Source organism: Andrographis paniculata, unplaced genomic scaffold (assembly GCF_009805555.1).
Source record: "Andrographis paniculata isolate CXL003 unplaced genomic scaffold, ASM980555v1 Contig59END, whole genome shotgun sequence".
NCBI classification, from domain to species: Eukaryota; Viridiplantae; Streptophyta; class Magnoliopsida; order Lamiales; family Acanthaceae; genus Andrographis; species Andrographis paniculata.
In genome coordinates this window covers 3,996,407-4,012,679 of record NW_026137594.1, presented here as the reverse complement: position 1 = coordinate 4,012,679, position 16,273 = coordinate 3,996,407, and the positions used below count along the sequence as shown (strand labels likewise).

The following is a 16,273-nucleotide window of genomic DNA, read 5'->3' as shown; positions in this document are numbered from 1 at the left end:
TTATTTTAGACTTAATATTTTCGTATTTAGTTATACAAATATCTAAATAATGTCATATCTTTTATATATTCATTCTACTCTAATCCAAATATCACATTACCATATTCTTGTGAAAAGTATAAAAATAATGTTAAAATATTTCTTTTAATCTTAATGTCCAAGAGTTTTAAATTTACATTTATAGAATAAAGGGAAGGGTTAATAGATTTGTAAATTTCTTATTACATGGGCCAAACTAATACTTCATCCGGTGTTTATTCATTTATTTATTTTCTATTCCATATAATTTATTTTTTTATTTTTTATAAATACTATTATATATTTTAAATTTTATAATTTATAATTTTTTAATTAAATGATTTACTTATTTTAATTTATTTTATAATTATTTTTATTAATACATTTATCAATTACCTATTAAGGGTGTGTTTGTTTGGGGGTTTGGATTTTGAGTTGGGATTTGAATAGTAAAAATTTTGAATTTGAATAGTTGTATGATGTGATATAAATAGGGTTTGATGTGATGTTTTGAATGTAAAATTGATTTTTAGTATAATATAAAAAATGAAAAATAGGTGTTTGATTTGATATTTTTGGGGGGAAAAAATTGGATGAATAGTGAAAATCTACCAAAATCCTTCAAACAAACACACCCTAATTATATTTTATCTCAATTATAATTTTAGTGAGATTGAAAGAGTAATAGACACGTCTTACAACAATACATGTAAATTATGTAATTAATTCTATAGAAAAGATTAACAAACAACATAAATTAATTATGTATAAATACAAATTAAATAATATTGAGACTTTAGAGTTTCATTTGGGAAGGCGAAGGTAGAGCGGGACGGGGTTGTACGGCTCCGGCGGCGCGTCCCAGACGGAGAATGCGCTGCCGGAGTTCATCCACTTGGCCGCCATCTCCGGGAAGTGGCGGTCCAGCACATCCTTGAGGCTCTCCGTCGTGTTCACCCATTCCAGCCCTTTCTTCGTGTACGTCGCCTCGTTGAATTCGCCGGTGAAGTACGGATCCGACTCCAGCCGCCGGGGAGCCATCAGCAGGAAGATGATGAACGCCGTCTCGCTGATCGCGAACCCCTTGATCTTCTTCTCCGCCATCATCCCCACCAGAGCGTCCAGCTCCTCCACCTCCTCGCCGTACACCTGCCGGAGAGTCTCCACCGCCTCCGCGTCGTCCGTCAGATCCTCCCACTTCCTGATCGGAATCAGCATCAGAGATCGCCGGAACTCGTTGTACCTCGCAACGCTCCTCTCCCTGTCCCTGTAAACTGCACGCGCCACCGCCACCACCCCCACCCCCAATTCCTCCATTAATTTCAATTAATTAATACAATCACTCAAATCAAATTATTCCAAACCCTAATTTACCTTCCAGGGCGGCGAGGTCCACCGGCGCCGGGCGGTCTGAGCCGTCGGTGTTTTGGGGAATCAGACGCCTGAGCCAGACGGGGTAGTTCCAGAGCTCGAGTGCGCCGCAAGATTGGTGACCCATCGACACTATCTGCTTCGTTAACCCAATTCTCGACAAGTTATCTGTTCCTTCCCTTCCGATCATCTCCTCCATACCAATTCTGCAAATTTATTTATTACAATATTCTTAACCAGATTCATTATTAAAAAAAATTGCCCAAATACGAATCATATAGAGTCTGTACTCTTTCGCCATGGCAAGGGATTTGTTTGGTCCCGGAGCAGCGTCGGTATTTCTGAGCTGGAAGGTGTCGGGTAAGAGCGAGTGTAGGCGATAAACAGTGACGAATTCCTCAGTCAACGAGTATGGAACTCCATGGTCGTTCGTCTGACCTATACCTACGTATCCACTTAGGAAGAACGATCCGAGATGTCCGAATCTGTCCTTGATCGTCTTCCCCAGCAATCCATACCTGTTTAGGAAATCCATATTGATTTAATCAATTAGTACGAAGGAATCAAATCGACAAATTGTGGTAAGTAATTACCAATTGGCTCGCATTCCGGCGCGCAGCATGTCGGTTTTGAGAAGCTCCACCGTCCAATCGATAGTGTGGATTTTGGCTATCACCGCCGCCGTCACCCGCCGTGCGTGGCGGTAGAGCTGCTCGTCTTTCAGGTCTGGGTACTCCTTCTGCAACATTCAGGCCACAATTTTGTTCTTATTTCATCAAATTGGAAGCCCCAAATTACATCAACAATCACACACACACACACACACATATATATATATACCTTGAGTGCATCGCAGACTGCGTTGTGTTCCTGGACAAAGAGGGAGTGCAGCGCCGAGAGGCCGGCCCATATGTTGCGAACATCGCCGGAGATCGGAATCCCATTCTGATCGAGAGGGATCAGACCGTCGCCGGAGAGCTTCAGTTTTCCGTCTTTGAAAGTTCTAACTCTCTGCATCGTCGTTGTGTCGTTGCCGTATATTGCACTCCCATCCCTAAATCCAACAGGAGACGACGTCGTTTTACGCATATTTCTCAATTTTAATCAGCTAGCTAGGGTTTCCAATTTCTGTTCCTCCATCCCCAAATTAATTAAATTCGACACTAGGCTATCAATCTTATCTTACCACCAGGGCGTCCGGCGGTTCAGAAACCCAGAGCTGATTGCATCGTCGTCGCCATGGGTATTGATTTGAATTTCTTTCGACTTGTAGAAGTTGAAGGACTTTACAGGGCACTGGCTGGCAACTTCTTCAGGTGCCTTCAGTTCGATCTGTACATTCAATTCGCCATTAACAAGCATATTATTCATCGTCCTCGATTTGCCAAATCTCATAACAAGAGAGTCAATGTCAGTCATCATCATCATTAGCAGCAGCAATTAAGTAGAGACCTGGGGGTGATCAGTGTCCTCCAAATGGTCGATCCAATCGTGGACCATGAACTGAATCCAGGAGGCTGCTATTAGGTTAAATTGCTTCCCTGTGTCGATGAACTTCCTTCTCGACAGGAGCTTTGATGCCACCACCATTGGGTCTGGCCTTGTTAGCTGCACAGTTAAGTATTTTATTATAACGGTACTTGAAGGTTTATTATTATCATTATTATTATCTCTTATAAAAATTAATATTAAATATTATTTAAATAATATTTTAAAATAAAGTTCAAATAATATTATTCAATATGTTATAGTAGTATTTATTTTATAACAATTTCATTTAACTTTTTCTTTTTAAAAAAAAAAAAAAAGCAACACAAAATATATGTTTTTAATTTATAATATTTCTTTAGCGTTTTAATATAAAATATTATATATTATATAAAAAATTATTTCGATAAATAAAAATAATATTATATTAAATATAAATTTTTAATACTACATCCGTTTGGTTCTAAAATCTTATTTACAAATATATTAATTTTTTAATATTAATTATTTTATAAAAATATAATACAAATTAAAGGAGAATAACAAAAAGGCAAAGAAAAAAAAAATTTATACAAATATAATGATATTTTAATTGTTAATATTATATGTTTTCAATATACAAGATTAGGATTTATTTCATTGTACTATTTAATTTTTATATTTAAAAATATTCTATTTAGCTCTTTTTATTTTAAAAATTATTTTATTCTAAAAATATCAAAATAAAAATATATAAAATTGAAGTAAAACAATAAAATTGAAAATTGGTTCCATATTGCCGAAGGGCAGCACTTCTATACGTTATTAAAAAAATTTAAAATAAATAACTTGTTCTTTGCACTTTAAATATATATATATTTTTTTACTATTTGAATTTATAGTCTTAAAAAAATATATCACAATATATTGAAAATATATTATTTAATATCAAACTCAAATAAAAAAATTTTAAATTTAAAAAATAAAAAATAAAAATCACCCATGGTAAGGACAATGAAATTTAAATAGGAGTAGTAATTTGGTTGTATTATTTTCTCTTTTTTACATTAATTAATTAATTAATATAGCTATACTAATAGTAGGGTAGGACTCAGTTACATCGATTTAATCCATTCTGTACGTCCAAAACACCCACGAAAGGACAATGAGCTGTATATATCAATCATTACATTAAATAAATCTATTTAAAAAAAAACCATGTAAAAAAATATATATAATTAATAAATAGTGACAACAATTTATTAGTACATTCTTATTTTTATTATTGAACTTTTTATTTTCTTTCAAACATATAATATTCAATGTTTTTTTTTTTTTTTTATATTAAAACCATCATGTTTAATCAGTCTATTATTTATATCCTATAAAAGACATACAAAGATCTAATAAACTCTATAAAATTTATTGAAACTATACTTTCTAAAAGTTAAATAAATATTTTTTTAAGAATAAACATATCATATGATCTACCAATAATTCATTTGATTATAATCCAAACTTATTAGTACTCCTTAAACTTTGTCCACTCTTTCTATTTCAATTAGTTCAACATAATTTGTTATTTTTTTTTTAAAATATAATTATATATATTTTAAATTTTAAAATTTATAAATTTTTTTATTTTAATTAAATTATTTAGTCATTTTAATCTTAATCTATAACTATTTTTACTAATACATTTCTTAATTATTTACTAAGGATTAGAGGCGTTAACGAGTTGAGCCGAGCCGAATTTTAAGTGTTTGTGTTCGTTCGTTAACATTCGCGAACAAAGCTCGTGTTCGTACGTTAAGCTTTCGAGCTCGTTCGTAGCATTCAAGCTCAGCTCGTTAAGATTTTGATTGTTTGAGCTCATATTCATGTTTGGCTCAATTAAATTTGTTCGAGCTCGTTTGTCTCACTTTTTTTAATTTATATATAAATTAAAAAAAATTATTTAAATTAATATTTAATTTATTTATAAATTATAATTTTATATGTATATATAATATTTAAAATAAATATATTATTTTAACTAACGTTAGACTCGTTCGCTAACCAAACGAGTCCGTTTATATTATTCGGCTCGGCTCGTTTCATGAACGAATTTTATCCGAGTCGAGCTCACGAACGGCTCGGTTCGTTTAATAACTCTAACGAAGCTAATAATAAATAATCAGTACAGCAATAATGGAAATTAAATTGAGTAGAGCCAATTGAGGCAGGCCGTACATGCAAATATTCAGATTATACGTACAGTAGTTTTCTGAGAAACCGGCATGAGGTTCCTCCCAAAGAAGGCCCCAGCGCCGCCGTCTCCGGCGGCGCCGTCTCTTAGCGGCGGCTTGTCTCCGACGTTGAGGAGGTTGTAGCGGCGGTGAAGGCTCTGCCGGAGAACCAGGTATATCAAACCCAAGAACACCGGGAGCCTGTGCCATAACCCCACCCTATCGATTAAATGAACAATCTGCGACCAACATAATAAATTAAATTAATTTATAAACACAAATATTTAAATAAATAAATATATATATATATATGTATGTGCTCACGAGGAAGGTAAATCGATCGAGGAGGGGCATTTTGGGGAGAAGATCATGGAAGTCGTGGAGAATGAAGAACTTAAAGGGCTTTACGAGAAAAATGTAATTGAGAGAGGATGACATGATTATGCACTTTACTGTAACGATGGAAATAATTGTGAATTGAATGATCAATTTATATAATTGAATAATATATATATGTGTGAAATTTGAATTATGTATGTATTGTTATTTATAGACGACTTGAGGCGGCAATAAGAAGAAGTTAGTTGAATAGTATGTATGTATGTATGTATTCTAAGTTTGTACAAATTTGATTCAGCAAGTAATTACCCGTTGAGGGTAAGAGCATGTGCGGTCGCTATTTACGTCAATTTAAACAACAAACTTATGACGTTTTTGTTACAATCATTTTATTTTATTTTTGGGTAAACTGTTTTTTTTTTTAGTTTCGTAACTGAACTTCCTTGTTATTTTAGTCTCATAAGTAGAGTTTGTTGCAAACTATTCTCATAAGTGGAAAATTTTCATTGTTTTAGTCCTTCGACGCCGGAGACGTCCGCGTGACTTGCCAGAATCCACATGTCCGTTGGGTCAGCGACACCTGACGGACACGTGAATTTAATTTTTTTTTAAAAAATTATTTTTTCAATTAGACTCTATAAAAAACTTAAAATAAACAAATAAAATTGAAAATAAATTTTAAAAAAAATAAAAAATAATAATAAAATTCACGTGTCCGCGTGTCAGCATTATAAGTATTATAAGTAGTACTATAATTGAAGTACAAGAAACATATTTTTAATATTTTAATCGAGAAAGAGGATTTTTCAACAAGGTGGCCTTGAATTGAACGGATGATGGACCATCAAAAAGTTTGAAACTTTTTAACTTTTATTTAGGCACGTGTTCTGGAAATTTATTTATTTGTTTGATTATTATTTAATTTGTCTTATATGTTTTGTATATTAATTTTCTAGCCGTATTTGAAAAAAATTTTGATTTTAATAGTAAAATTTTAAGTTAGAAATAGCTGTTTGATATGATATAAATATATATTAATGTGATATTTTGAATGTAAAATTAGATTTTAATGTAATAAAATAAATAAAAATCGAGTACTTGATTTGATATTTTTGAAAAAAAAAATTAAGTTAAAATAATAAAATAATGGATAAAATCTTACAAATAAAGAGAGCCAAAACTATTTCTTGATGCCGGGCATGGGTGTAGGTCTCTTTGCATGTCCTTTTATTTATTTGTTACCTCCGTTTCCGGTGCAAGGTTGTCGTTTACTTTTTACACGTAGATTTTTTAATATTAATATTATAATAGATTGTAGTGGAAAAGACGAAAATACCCCTATTAGTATTGTGCAATATAAAAGTAATAACATTTGTGTAATATAGTGTAAGTTGAAAAGATATTTATTATGTTAAGTAGGTAGTACAATTACTAAATTAGGAAATAGTAACATTGTTTTGGGGCGGACGAAAATGGAAAATAGCAACCTTTCAATGGGATGGAGGGAAATTTTTTTTTTTTTTTTTATGATGTGGGAACTCGCAGCCGCTACCCGAAAGTACGCACCGATGTAATTTTAACATACTCCCTCCGTCCTATTGGAAGGGTGACATTTGTTTTTTGTACGTAGATTTTTAAATATTAGTATTATATTGGATTGTAATGAAAAGATAAAAATACTCATATTAGTATGATATAATATAAAAGTAATGACATTTGTGTAATATATTGTAAGTTGAGAGGATATTTATTATGTTAGGTATGTAGTTACAATTACTAAATTAGGAAATTGTAACGTTATTTTGGGACGGACGAAAATAGAAAATGATAACCTTTCAATGGGACGGAGGGAGTATTTTTTTGTTTTGACAATTTTACTTTTATTTTTTATAAATTATACTTATTTTTTTATAAATTATACTTAAAAGGGTAAAAATTTAAATAAAAAACTAAAGAATTGTGTGTAGATACAACGTTAGTAAAACAATACTACTTCCTTCGTCCCACAATTAAATATCTATTTGTTTTTTGCACGTAATTTTAGAAATATTAGTATTATATTGGGATATAGTAGGAATAAAGTAGAAATGATTAAAATAACCTTATTAGTATGTGTGATATAAATGTAATGGCATTTGTGTAATATATTGTAAGTTGTAAGGGTATTTGTAATGTTAGGTAAATAGTACAGTTATTAAAAAATAAAATAAATATTTTATTATAGAAAAGACTAAAATAAAAAAATAGATAATTTATTATGAAACGAAGGGAAGAAGGGAGTATAAGATTTTACTTTTAAAAATATTTTGAATTCGCGTTCTAAATATTTTTAATTTAATATTTTTTTCCATAAAACAGCGTTGAAATTTAAATTGAAGATTGAATATGAAATAAATAAATAAATAAAAAGTAAAGAAGCTGTTGAGATAGTTGTAATTGTCACGCCTAGAGAGGCTGCTAAGCCTATGACATACATGAAGAAAGTTGGCTAATATCATCAATTACCTATTGAATATTGAATTTCATCTATAATACTCTTCGCCTCAATTAAATTGTCTCATTTTAACTTAGATACGGAGATTTAGATATTGTATAATTAACAAGTAATTTAAAAGTGTATTTAGTATAAATAATTATGATTTGATAAAAATAATTATAAATTAAAAGTAAGATGACTAAATAGTTTAATTAAAATTAAAATTATAAATTACGAATTTTAAAATATGATTAAAGTGTATAATTATATTTTTTTTTAAAAAAAAAGAACAAATTATATGAGATTAGCGAAAAAAAAATAAAATAGACAAATTAAATGAGACGAATAAAGTATATAAATGATATAAATACTCCTTTCGTCCAAGCAATAAGTATATATTTATTTTTGGCGCGGAGTTTAAAAAATAATAGTATTTTAATTATAGTGGGTATGTAAAAGTAGTGTAATGACATTTTTGTTCTTACTTTTTGGTATAAAAGTAATGATGTGATGTAAAGTAAGAGTATTTGTGGAAAAAAGTGAGGTATTTAATGAAATGGTTACTTTGTAATTGAACGTTCCAAAATAAAAAAATATATGCTTTGTAGCTGGACGGAGAAAGTATAACTTTAAAGTTTACAGTTTAAGTTCGATTTATTGTTACTCCCTCTGTCCCATAACTAGATATCCATTTTCTTTTTGCACGTAGTTTTAAAAATATTAGTATTATATTGAGATATAGTAGGAATTAAGTAGAAATAACTAAACTAACATTATTAGTATGTGTGATATAAAAGTAATGATATTTGTGTAATATATTGTAAGTCGTAAGCGTATTTGTAATGTCAGGTAGATAGTACAGTTATTTAAAAAAAAAATTGATATTTTTTCTTATGAAAAAATGAATACTTTGTTATGAGATTATTGTCCTGTATATACACTAAGATAATCCACAAAAATAGTCATTTACAACTACCTTAAAGTTGACAGTAAAATATACAGTAAAACTAGCGGTTAAATCTGTGCTATACACATAATTATTATAATTTAATTTAATTTTTATATTATTTTTATTTAATGTTAGGAATATTTTGAAATAAATAAAATATATATATCTTTAATTAAAAATACATAAAAATAAATTATTTTATAATTTTAATTTTATTGTTAATAATTTATCAAAGAAAACTTGCAAAAGAAAAATTGATCATATTAATTATAAAAATACATAGTAAATTATCTTTACATAGTAGATACAAAAAAAAAAGTTATAAGATTAAAGTAAATTTTTATTATATTTTTTAAAATTTACTGTACCAATTATAATATTTTACCTAGGAGGGAAAAAATTGAGTAAAAAAATATGAAATGTTAATTTTAAGTTTTATTTTTTTACAAATTTTAAATTTTAATTAAGACCTTGAACGGTGAAAGTATATTTTAATTATATAAAAAAAATGCTCAAATAAAAAAATTAATTTATTGTTTCAAGTTCAATAAACATTAGAATCAATCATATATAAATCCTAATATATAATAAATAAATTGAATATAAACTCAAATACAACATAATTACTATATTTACTATTAAATATATGAAGCATTATTTATTATTATTATTTAAATAAAAAATTATAATTTGATTAGTACGTAAATATTGTATAGGGTTCATATAATTATATAAAATAATATTTTCTTGTGGTAAACTTTTCTTTGATTTTTATACAAGAATTAAAGTAAATTAGTATTTTATAGATATATAATGTAATAAAATGAGATAATATTTATTTTACTCTTAGGGTATGTTTGTTTGGAGGTTTGGATTTTGAGTTGGGATTTGAATAGTAAATTTTTTTAATTTGAATAGTTGTATGATGTGATATAAATATGTATTGATGTGATGTTTTGATGTAAAATTATTTTTAATATAATATGAAAAATGAAAAATAGGTGTCTGATTTGATGTTTTTTAGGGGAGAAAAAATGAAATGAATAATGGATTAAAAATCCAATCCTTCAAACAAACACACCTTTAGTAACTTAAAAAATAAAAATATGAATGTTTTAGTATTTAGTTGAGAGTTACTTTTTTAAATAAAAAATCTTGATTTAAATAGACTAAAATAGAAAATAAAAAATAAAAAATTTAGTAGTAAAAATATAAAAAAATTAATAAATTTATTACTATATAAAAACTTGTTAGTTGTAATTCTATATATAATTTTCGAAGTGATAATTTCCATTTCAATTTGATAGTTTTATTTTATCTTTACCTTCTTTTAGAAAAATGGAAATTATAAAGCACATTTAGAAAGATGAAAAAGAATTGGAAAAATTCGAAAAAGTTTTGGAGGAAATAATAGGAATGATTTGACGAGTATATCGGTTTCATAAATCCATTTAATTAAAATTTTAATTTATTACGCGTAAATTCATTTAAAAATTTTTAAATTTTATTTCTCTATTTTATAAACAAATATTTATATTTATATTTAAAATCCTCAATTCTTAATAAGTTAGTTTTGAATTAATTCGTATTATATATAGTTTATTAAGATGTTGAAAATATAAAAACTTCAACAACATTATTTATATATAAAAACATAAATAATACCATTATTTTTTATTAAAAATTTATTAATCTACAGTATTTTAAATATTGTATTTCTAGAGCTCGTTGAGCAGAGGGAGTAGTTAGGGTCGTTTGCATGGAGAATGGAATTGGAGAGAAATGAGAGTAGAGAATAGAGAATAGAATTGGAGAGAAATTGAATTGAATAGAGAATGAGAATTTCTTGTTTGATAAAACAGAGATTTGAAAATTTTAAAAAAAAAATGCAGATATATGAATGATCAGACAAAAATAAATGATTAAGACGATAAAAAGAGAGTTTTTCTTAAAAAAAATTATAAATTATATACAATGTTTTTTAAGATTATATTTTAGTACAATTTTTTAAAATATCGTAAAAATTAAATTAAAATATATATATATACTGCAACATTATTTCTCTTCATTTCTCTTCGTATGGGAGAGAAATGAAAACAGATAAATTGAAATGATTTATTTCTCAAGTTCTATTTCTCTGACTCAAACAAATAAGAAAAATGATACTATTTATATTTCTCTGACTTCATTTCTTTAAATTTGTGTTTGGTACAAAGAAATGAAGTTGTGTTTGGTACAGAAAAATGAGGCCAGATAAATAAAAATGATATCATTTCTCTTATTTGTTTGAATAAGAGAAGTGGTGTGCTTGTTGGGGAATTTTCCCTTAAATCCACTTTTTATCCATTTTTTTTCTTTAAAATAATATTAAATTAAATACTTTTTATTTTTTATATTATACTAAAATTAATTTTAGATTTAAAATATAATATCAATACCTATTTATATTATATTATACGAGTATTATAATTCAAAATTTTTACTATTCAAATTCAAATTTAAAATCCAAATCCCTAAACAAACACACCCTAATAATAAAACGTATTTCGTCAGTCCGTCTCTAAGGTCACATTTTGCGTCATTTTACTTAATATTTAAAATATTATTATATTTGTATATTTTTTTTCTACAAATATCATTTTGTTAGTATTATAAAATATTAATAGAAGTATTTTTGAAATTTTTTCTTAATTTGTACTACATTTTGATATACTCCCTCCGTCCCTTATTAGTATTGTATAATATAAATGTTGTGACATTTGTGTAATATATTGTAAGTAAAAAGGATAGTTATTACGATAGGTAGGTAATACAATTACTAAATTAGAGAATTGTACTTAGAGCAGTAAACGAGCCGAACAGAGCCGAGCTTGTCATGTTTGAGCTCGCTTCGTATTCGTTCGTTAAGATATACGAGCTAATTTTTTTTTTAGCTCGGCTCGTTTAATATTTTTTTTGTTCGTGTTCGGCTCCACTCGACTCGTTAAGAAAAATTTTATTTTATTTATTTAATTTTTTAAAATTTTTTTAAATTTAGTTAATAATAATTATAATTTTTATTAATAAATTTAAATAAAAAAGAATGAAATATAATATTTATAAAGATATATACTTATTAAATATAAAATTATAAATTTAAATTTTTTTTTAATAAATACTATCGAATGTTCGCGAACAAGTTCGAGCTCGTTCGTGAACGTAACGAGCTAAAATTTATTTTTGTGTTCGGTTCGTTTAGCTTAACAAACGAGCTATTAGCGAGCATAAACGAGTCGAACTGAGCCGAGCTCGCGAACTGTTCGTTTGTTTTACAGCTCTAATGATATCCTTGTTTTAAAACATACGGAAATAAAAAATGGAACTCTACTAGTAAGAAAGAGAGAGTAATAACTAATATTGGAAGATAACAAGATAAAAGGTGTGTTTGTTTGGGGGATTGGATTTTAATTCCATTATTCATCCAATTTTTTTTCCCAAAAAATATCAAATCAAACTCCTATTTTTCATTTTTATATTATACTAAAAATCAATTTTACATTCAAAACATCACATCAATACCTATTTATATCACATCAACAACTATTCAAATTCAAAATTTTTATTATTCAAATCCAACTCAAAATCCAAATCCCCAAACAAACACACCTTTAAATAAAAAGTTGATGTAATAAATTAATACAAAAAAAAAAAAAAAAAAAAGTAAATTTGGGTTGAGGATATGTGTGGGTGAAAACATGCCACTTATTAAGTTAAAAACCCAAACAGTTTGCAGTTCGTACATTGGTACCGTGAACCTCACGCTGCGCCCACCGCCGTCCCCACCCCCGTCGTATCGTCGCTGCGAGACGACACTGCACGTATTTTGAACCAGTCTTTGCAGACTCGTCGCCAGTTACTGCTTCGCAGCAGCTCGTATATGCACGAACGGACGGAGTTTTCAACAAGCCGACCCGCAGCACCGCCGCCGTTCCTCCAGCGCTCAACAATCGCCGTCGCAGGCAAGGGTCGAGATGTGAGGTTATAATTTCAGAACGTTTGGTGTTATTTCACAATTTCAGGTTTTACTTATATGCAATCTTCCCAAAGGATTTTAACCTAAACAAAGTGGTACTTACATATCTCAGAATGTCTCACAAATACAGAATTTGGTGTTTGTTTTTATTTATATTGGTATTTCAACTACCGTCACAATCTTCCGTCGTTGTTTTCTGATGATGTACCTTGTTATGGCCCTCGTGAAACTGGCCTCGAGATAAGAAGCACCTGGCGAACGTCACAATGATCTATCCCCTTGATATTTATTAATTATTTTGATAATATGTTGGTAGTCTCTGAATTATATAGTCTACTGGTAGTAGGATACCGTTGAATTAAGAAACGCTTCTTGTTGAATTTTGATTACTGTGGAAGAATCTTGGATTGATTATACATGTATTTGAATTAGAATTCTGTTGTGTCTTGATTAGCTTGCAGATGGCAGATATATATATATATATTTGAAGTTTGCTTTGAAGCTCCATTATAAGTAATACTTTCATTTGAAGTTCATTATATTACTGTTAAACTATAAAATTATTCAATCTGTACCCTCTGAACGATTGAAAATTGCTGTGTAAATGTTACTGTTCTTGTATTTTTGTCTTTTACTTTCATTCCAAAGGTCTCTTGATTTGGCAATCTTTCTCTGCTGTTTATGTCCCATTTTTGTCTGTCTACCTTACGCCCTTTCTCAGTAAATGTTGCAGTTCGGGAGAGTTCTGTTGAACAACAAAATGTTGAAATTCTCTGCAAGTCCCAATAATCTTTAGAGGTGATGTGGGGCAAAAACAGGTGTGGGTATTTAGCAATTTTTACTTTGTGATAGTCCATTTATGACTTATGCTTCATTTCTCATCAACTAATTCTTCTTTCCTTTATCTATCCTTTTTTTTTTTGGTTTCTATATATCTTAATTGAGGATTATTATTTTGCTTTGTAGTTGATGAAGTTCGTTTAGACATTTTGTCAATTTGTTAGGAACACACATAACCTACCTACATTTCCTCAAGATCTCTTGCACCATTCTTAGGCCCTAATGCTCCATTTAGGGCATACCGAGCATATGAGCAAGATGAAAAAAATGATAGTGACGATACAATCATTGAAGCCTCTACCAATTCCAATTTTTGCATATTAGGTTGAAACTTTATCATGTTTACGACATATTGTTGTTATCGACACGTGTTAACAATTTTGACTTTTACTACAGTGACGTTAGCCGCATTCACATATTTTTTTGTAGTGATTCACTTAAGCATATACATAGCGTGTGCTTGTGTTGGGACAATGGTAGCATGAACAAAGAAGATCTTGTCAGACCTAGTTGCAAGATATTAGGTTCGGCTCTGCTTCCACATCATAAAGAAAGAGAAAAAAAAAAATCCCATACAATGTTATAATTAGTTATTTTAATTTACAATTTTTTGTATTATTATAATTAATTTTATTAATATATTTTTAATTATTTATAAACTATACATCTCTTAAATTTTCGTATTTATAGTAAATGTGACCCACGACACTAGAGACGGAGGGAGTATTGAACTAGATTGAGACATATCAAATGTGACATGAAAAATGGACATATCAAATGCACTATCATCATCATATATATATATATATATAAAAGAGCTCAATGCAGATTCATTTTTTACAATATTTCTCAAATGCTGTAATCTCAGAATTTTGAGATTTTTTTGTTTTTTAATTTGATTTTTTCTTTTACAGTGTTTTGTATGACATACAGTTTGAAAGTTAATTTATAAGTGGATGAGTTTTTCAGAGAGTATTTTTATAGTGAAGTTATATATGAAATTTATCTCTTTGTATTAGAGAAAAAATTAGAGAAGAAGATCTTCAAGCAAGTTTCAGAGAGTGTTGTTCTTTTTCTAAAATTTAAATTATGGCATAACCAGGAACTTTCACTTCTTCCTCAAGTTCTTATATTCATTTTTATTAATTATATTTTTTTAAATTTTCATATACATTTTTAGCCCTGCTTTACTTGATCTCTTTGTATTACAGAAAAAGATTGTCACCAGATAAGAAGATTTTTCAGGCAAGTTTTACACGGTGTTGTTCTTTTTCTAAAATTTAATTTATAGCAGAAGACAAAAACTTTTACTTCTTTCTCAAGTTCTTATATTTTATAGTTATTTCATTATATTCATTTTTATTAATTATATTTTTGAATTTTTTTTTATAAATTTTTAGCCCTGTTTTTTTAATGGTAGAAGACAATTTTTCTACTGAAAAGATTGCCACCGGAATAGGAGCAGAAGTCCGTCTTCCTCTTGAAGTAAATTCTTATATTTTCCTGTTATTTTATTCATATTTATTTTTATTAATTACATTTTTTTTGAATTTTTGTATAATTTTTTAGCCCCGACTTTTTTACAAAAATTTTCTTCAAGAAAAACCAGGAGCAGCAGAAGTCTATTTTTTTAAAAGTAAATTTTTCAATGAATTTGAAGTTTTGAATAAATTTTCATTGATGAATTATCCAATATATATATTTTTTTTATAATTTAAATTTTTCAATAAATTTTCATTGATGAATTATCCAATAAATTTTTCTATAATTTAAGTTTTTTTATTTTGTTATTCTCTAAATTGTTTATTTTGTTATTCTCTAAATTGTTTATTTTGGTGTGGAGAGTAATAAAGTTATTTTCTAAATTGTTTGCCGGAGGATTCGCTAGCTTTTATTCCTAAATTTTGTTTAGTTTTGTTGATTTATTTTTATGGTTTCACGAGGTTATATTTACTGCAGCCAGACAATATTTTTTTTAGACATTTAAATTAAAAAATTTAATTTATTTATGGTTATTTTTTTTTTCATTTTGTATTTAATTTTTTCCCATAGCGATTTGCTTTCACTTATAGCATCAGGGTACAAAAAGAGAGAAATGTTAAAAGAAGAAAAAAAAATCAGAAAAAAAAAAGAAACGGGAACAAAGAAGAAAAGAAAAAAAAAAAACGGGAACAAAGAAGAAAAGAAAAAAAATAGATAAATAGAGGTGTTTAGTGATAGTGTTTGGTGGTGATTTAATTTTTAATATATAAAAATTATTTTATTATACATTTTAGTGTAATTTAAATTCTTATTCCAAATATATGTATAGCTTTTATTTATTTTTTTAATTGATTTTGTTTAGATTTGTTGATTTATTTCAACGATGTTATATTTACTGCAGTTAGACAATATTTTTTTTAGACATTTAAATTGAAATTTTGAATTTATTTATGATTATTTTTTTTCATTTTGTATTTAATTTCTTCCTATAGTGATCTGCTTTAAGTCGTAGCATCAGGTACAGAAAGATATGAATGTTAAAGAAAAAAAAAATCATAAAAAAAAAAGGGAACAAAGAAGAAAAGACAAAA

The 16,273-nt window shown here is 28.0% G+C and overlaps 1 protein-coding gene and 1 long non-coding RNA gene across 5 annotated transcripts; one reads left to right on the top strand and one right to left on the bottom strand.

Moving 5' to 3' along the window:
- Positions 1-637: 637 nt before the first annotated feature.
- On the bottom strand, positions 638-5,626 carry LOC127257822 (alpha-dioxygenase 1-like). Its single transcript, XM_051284302.1, has 9 exons — positions 5,409-5,626; positions 5,114-5,323; positions 2,842-2,997; positions 2,576-2,721; positions 2,230-2,443; positions 1,983-2,128; positions 1,680-1,907; positions 1,393-1,595; positions 638-1,292 (listed from the first exon to the last, which is right to left on the bottom strand). The coding sequence occupies exons 1-9, from the start codon at positions 5,520-5,522 to the stop codon at positions 823-825; spliced, it is 1,887 nt and encodes a 628-aa protein (XP_051140259.1). The 5' UTR covers positions 5,523-5,626; the 3' UTR covers positions 638-822.
- Positions 5,627-12,570: 6,944 nt separating this feature from the next.
- Positions 12,571-15,774, top strand: LOC127258387 (uncharacterized). 4 transcript variants are annotated; one of them, XR_007840304.1, is made up of 4 exons: positions 12,577-12,865; positions 13,594-14,024; positions 14,130-14,224; positions 14,912-15,774. It is a non-coding gene; the product is annotated as an uncharacterized LOC127258387 (long non-coding RNA). The 4 variants fall into 4 exon arrangements; XR_007840302.1 differs by lacking the exon at positions 14,912-15,774 and having other exon boundaries at positions 12,580-12,865; positions 14,130-14,884; XR_007840301.1 differs by lacking the exons at positions 14,130-14,224; positions 14,912-15,774 and having other exon boundaries at positions 12,571-12,865; positions 13,594-14,081.
- Positions 15,775-16,273: the final 499 nt, after the last annotated feature.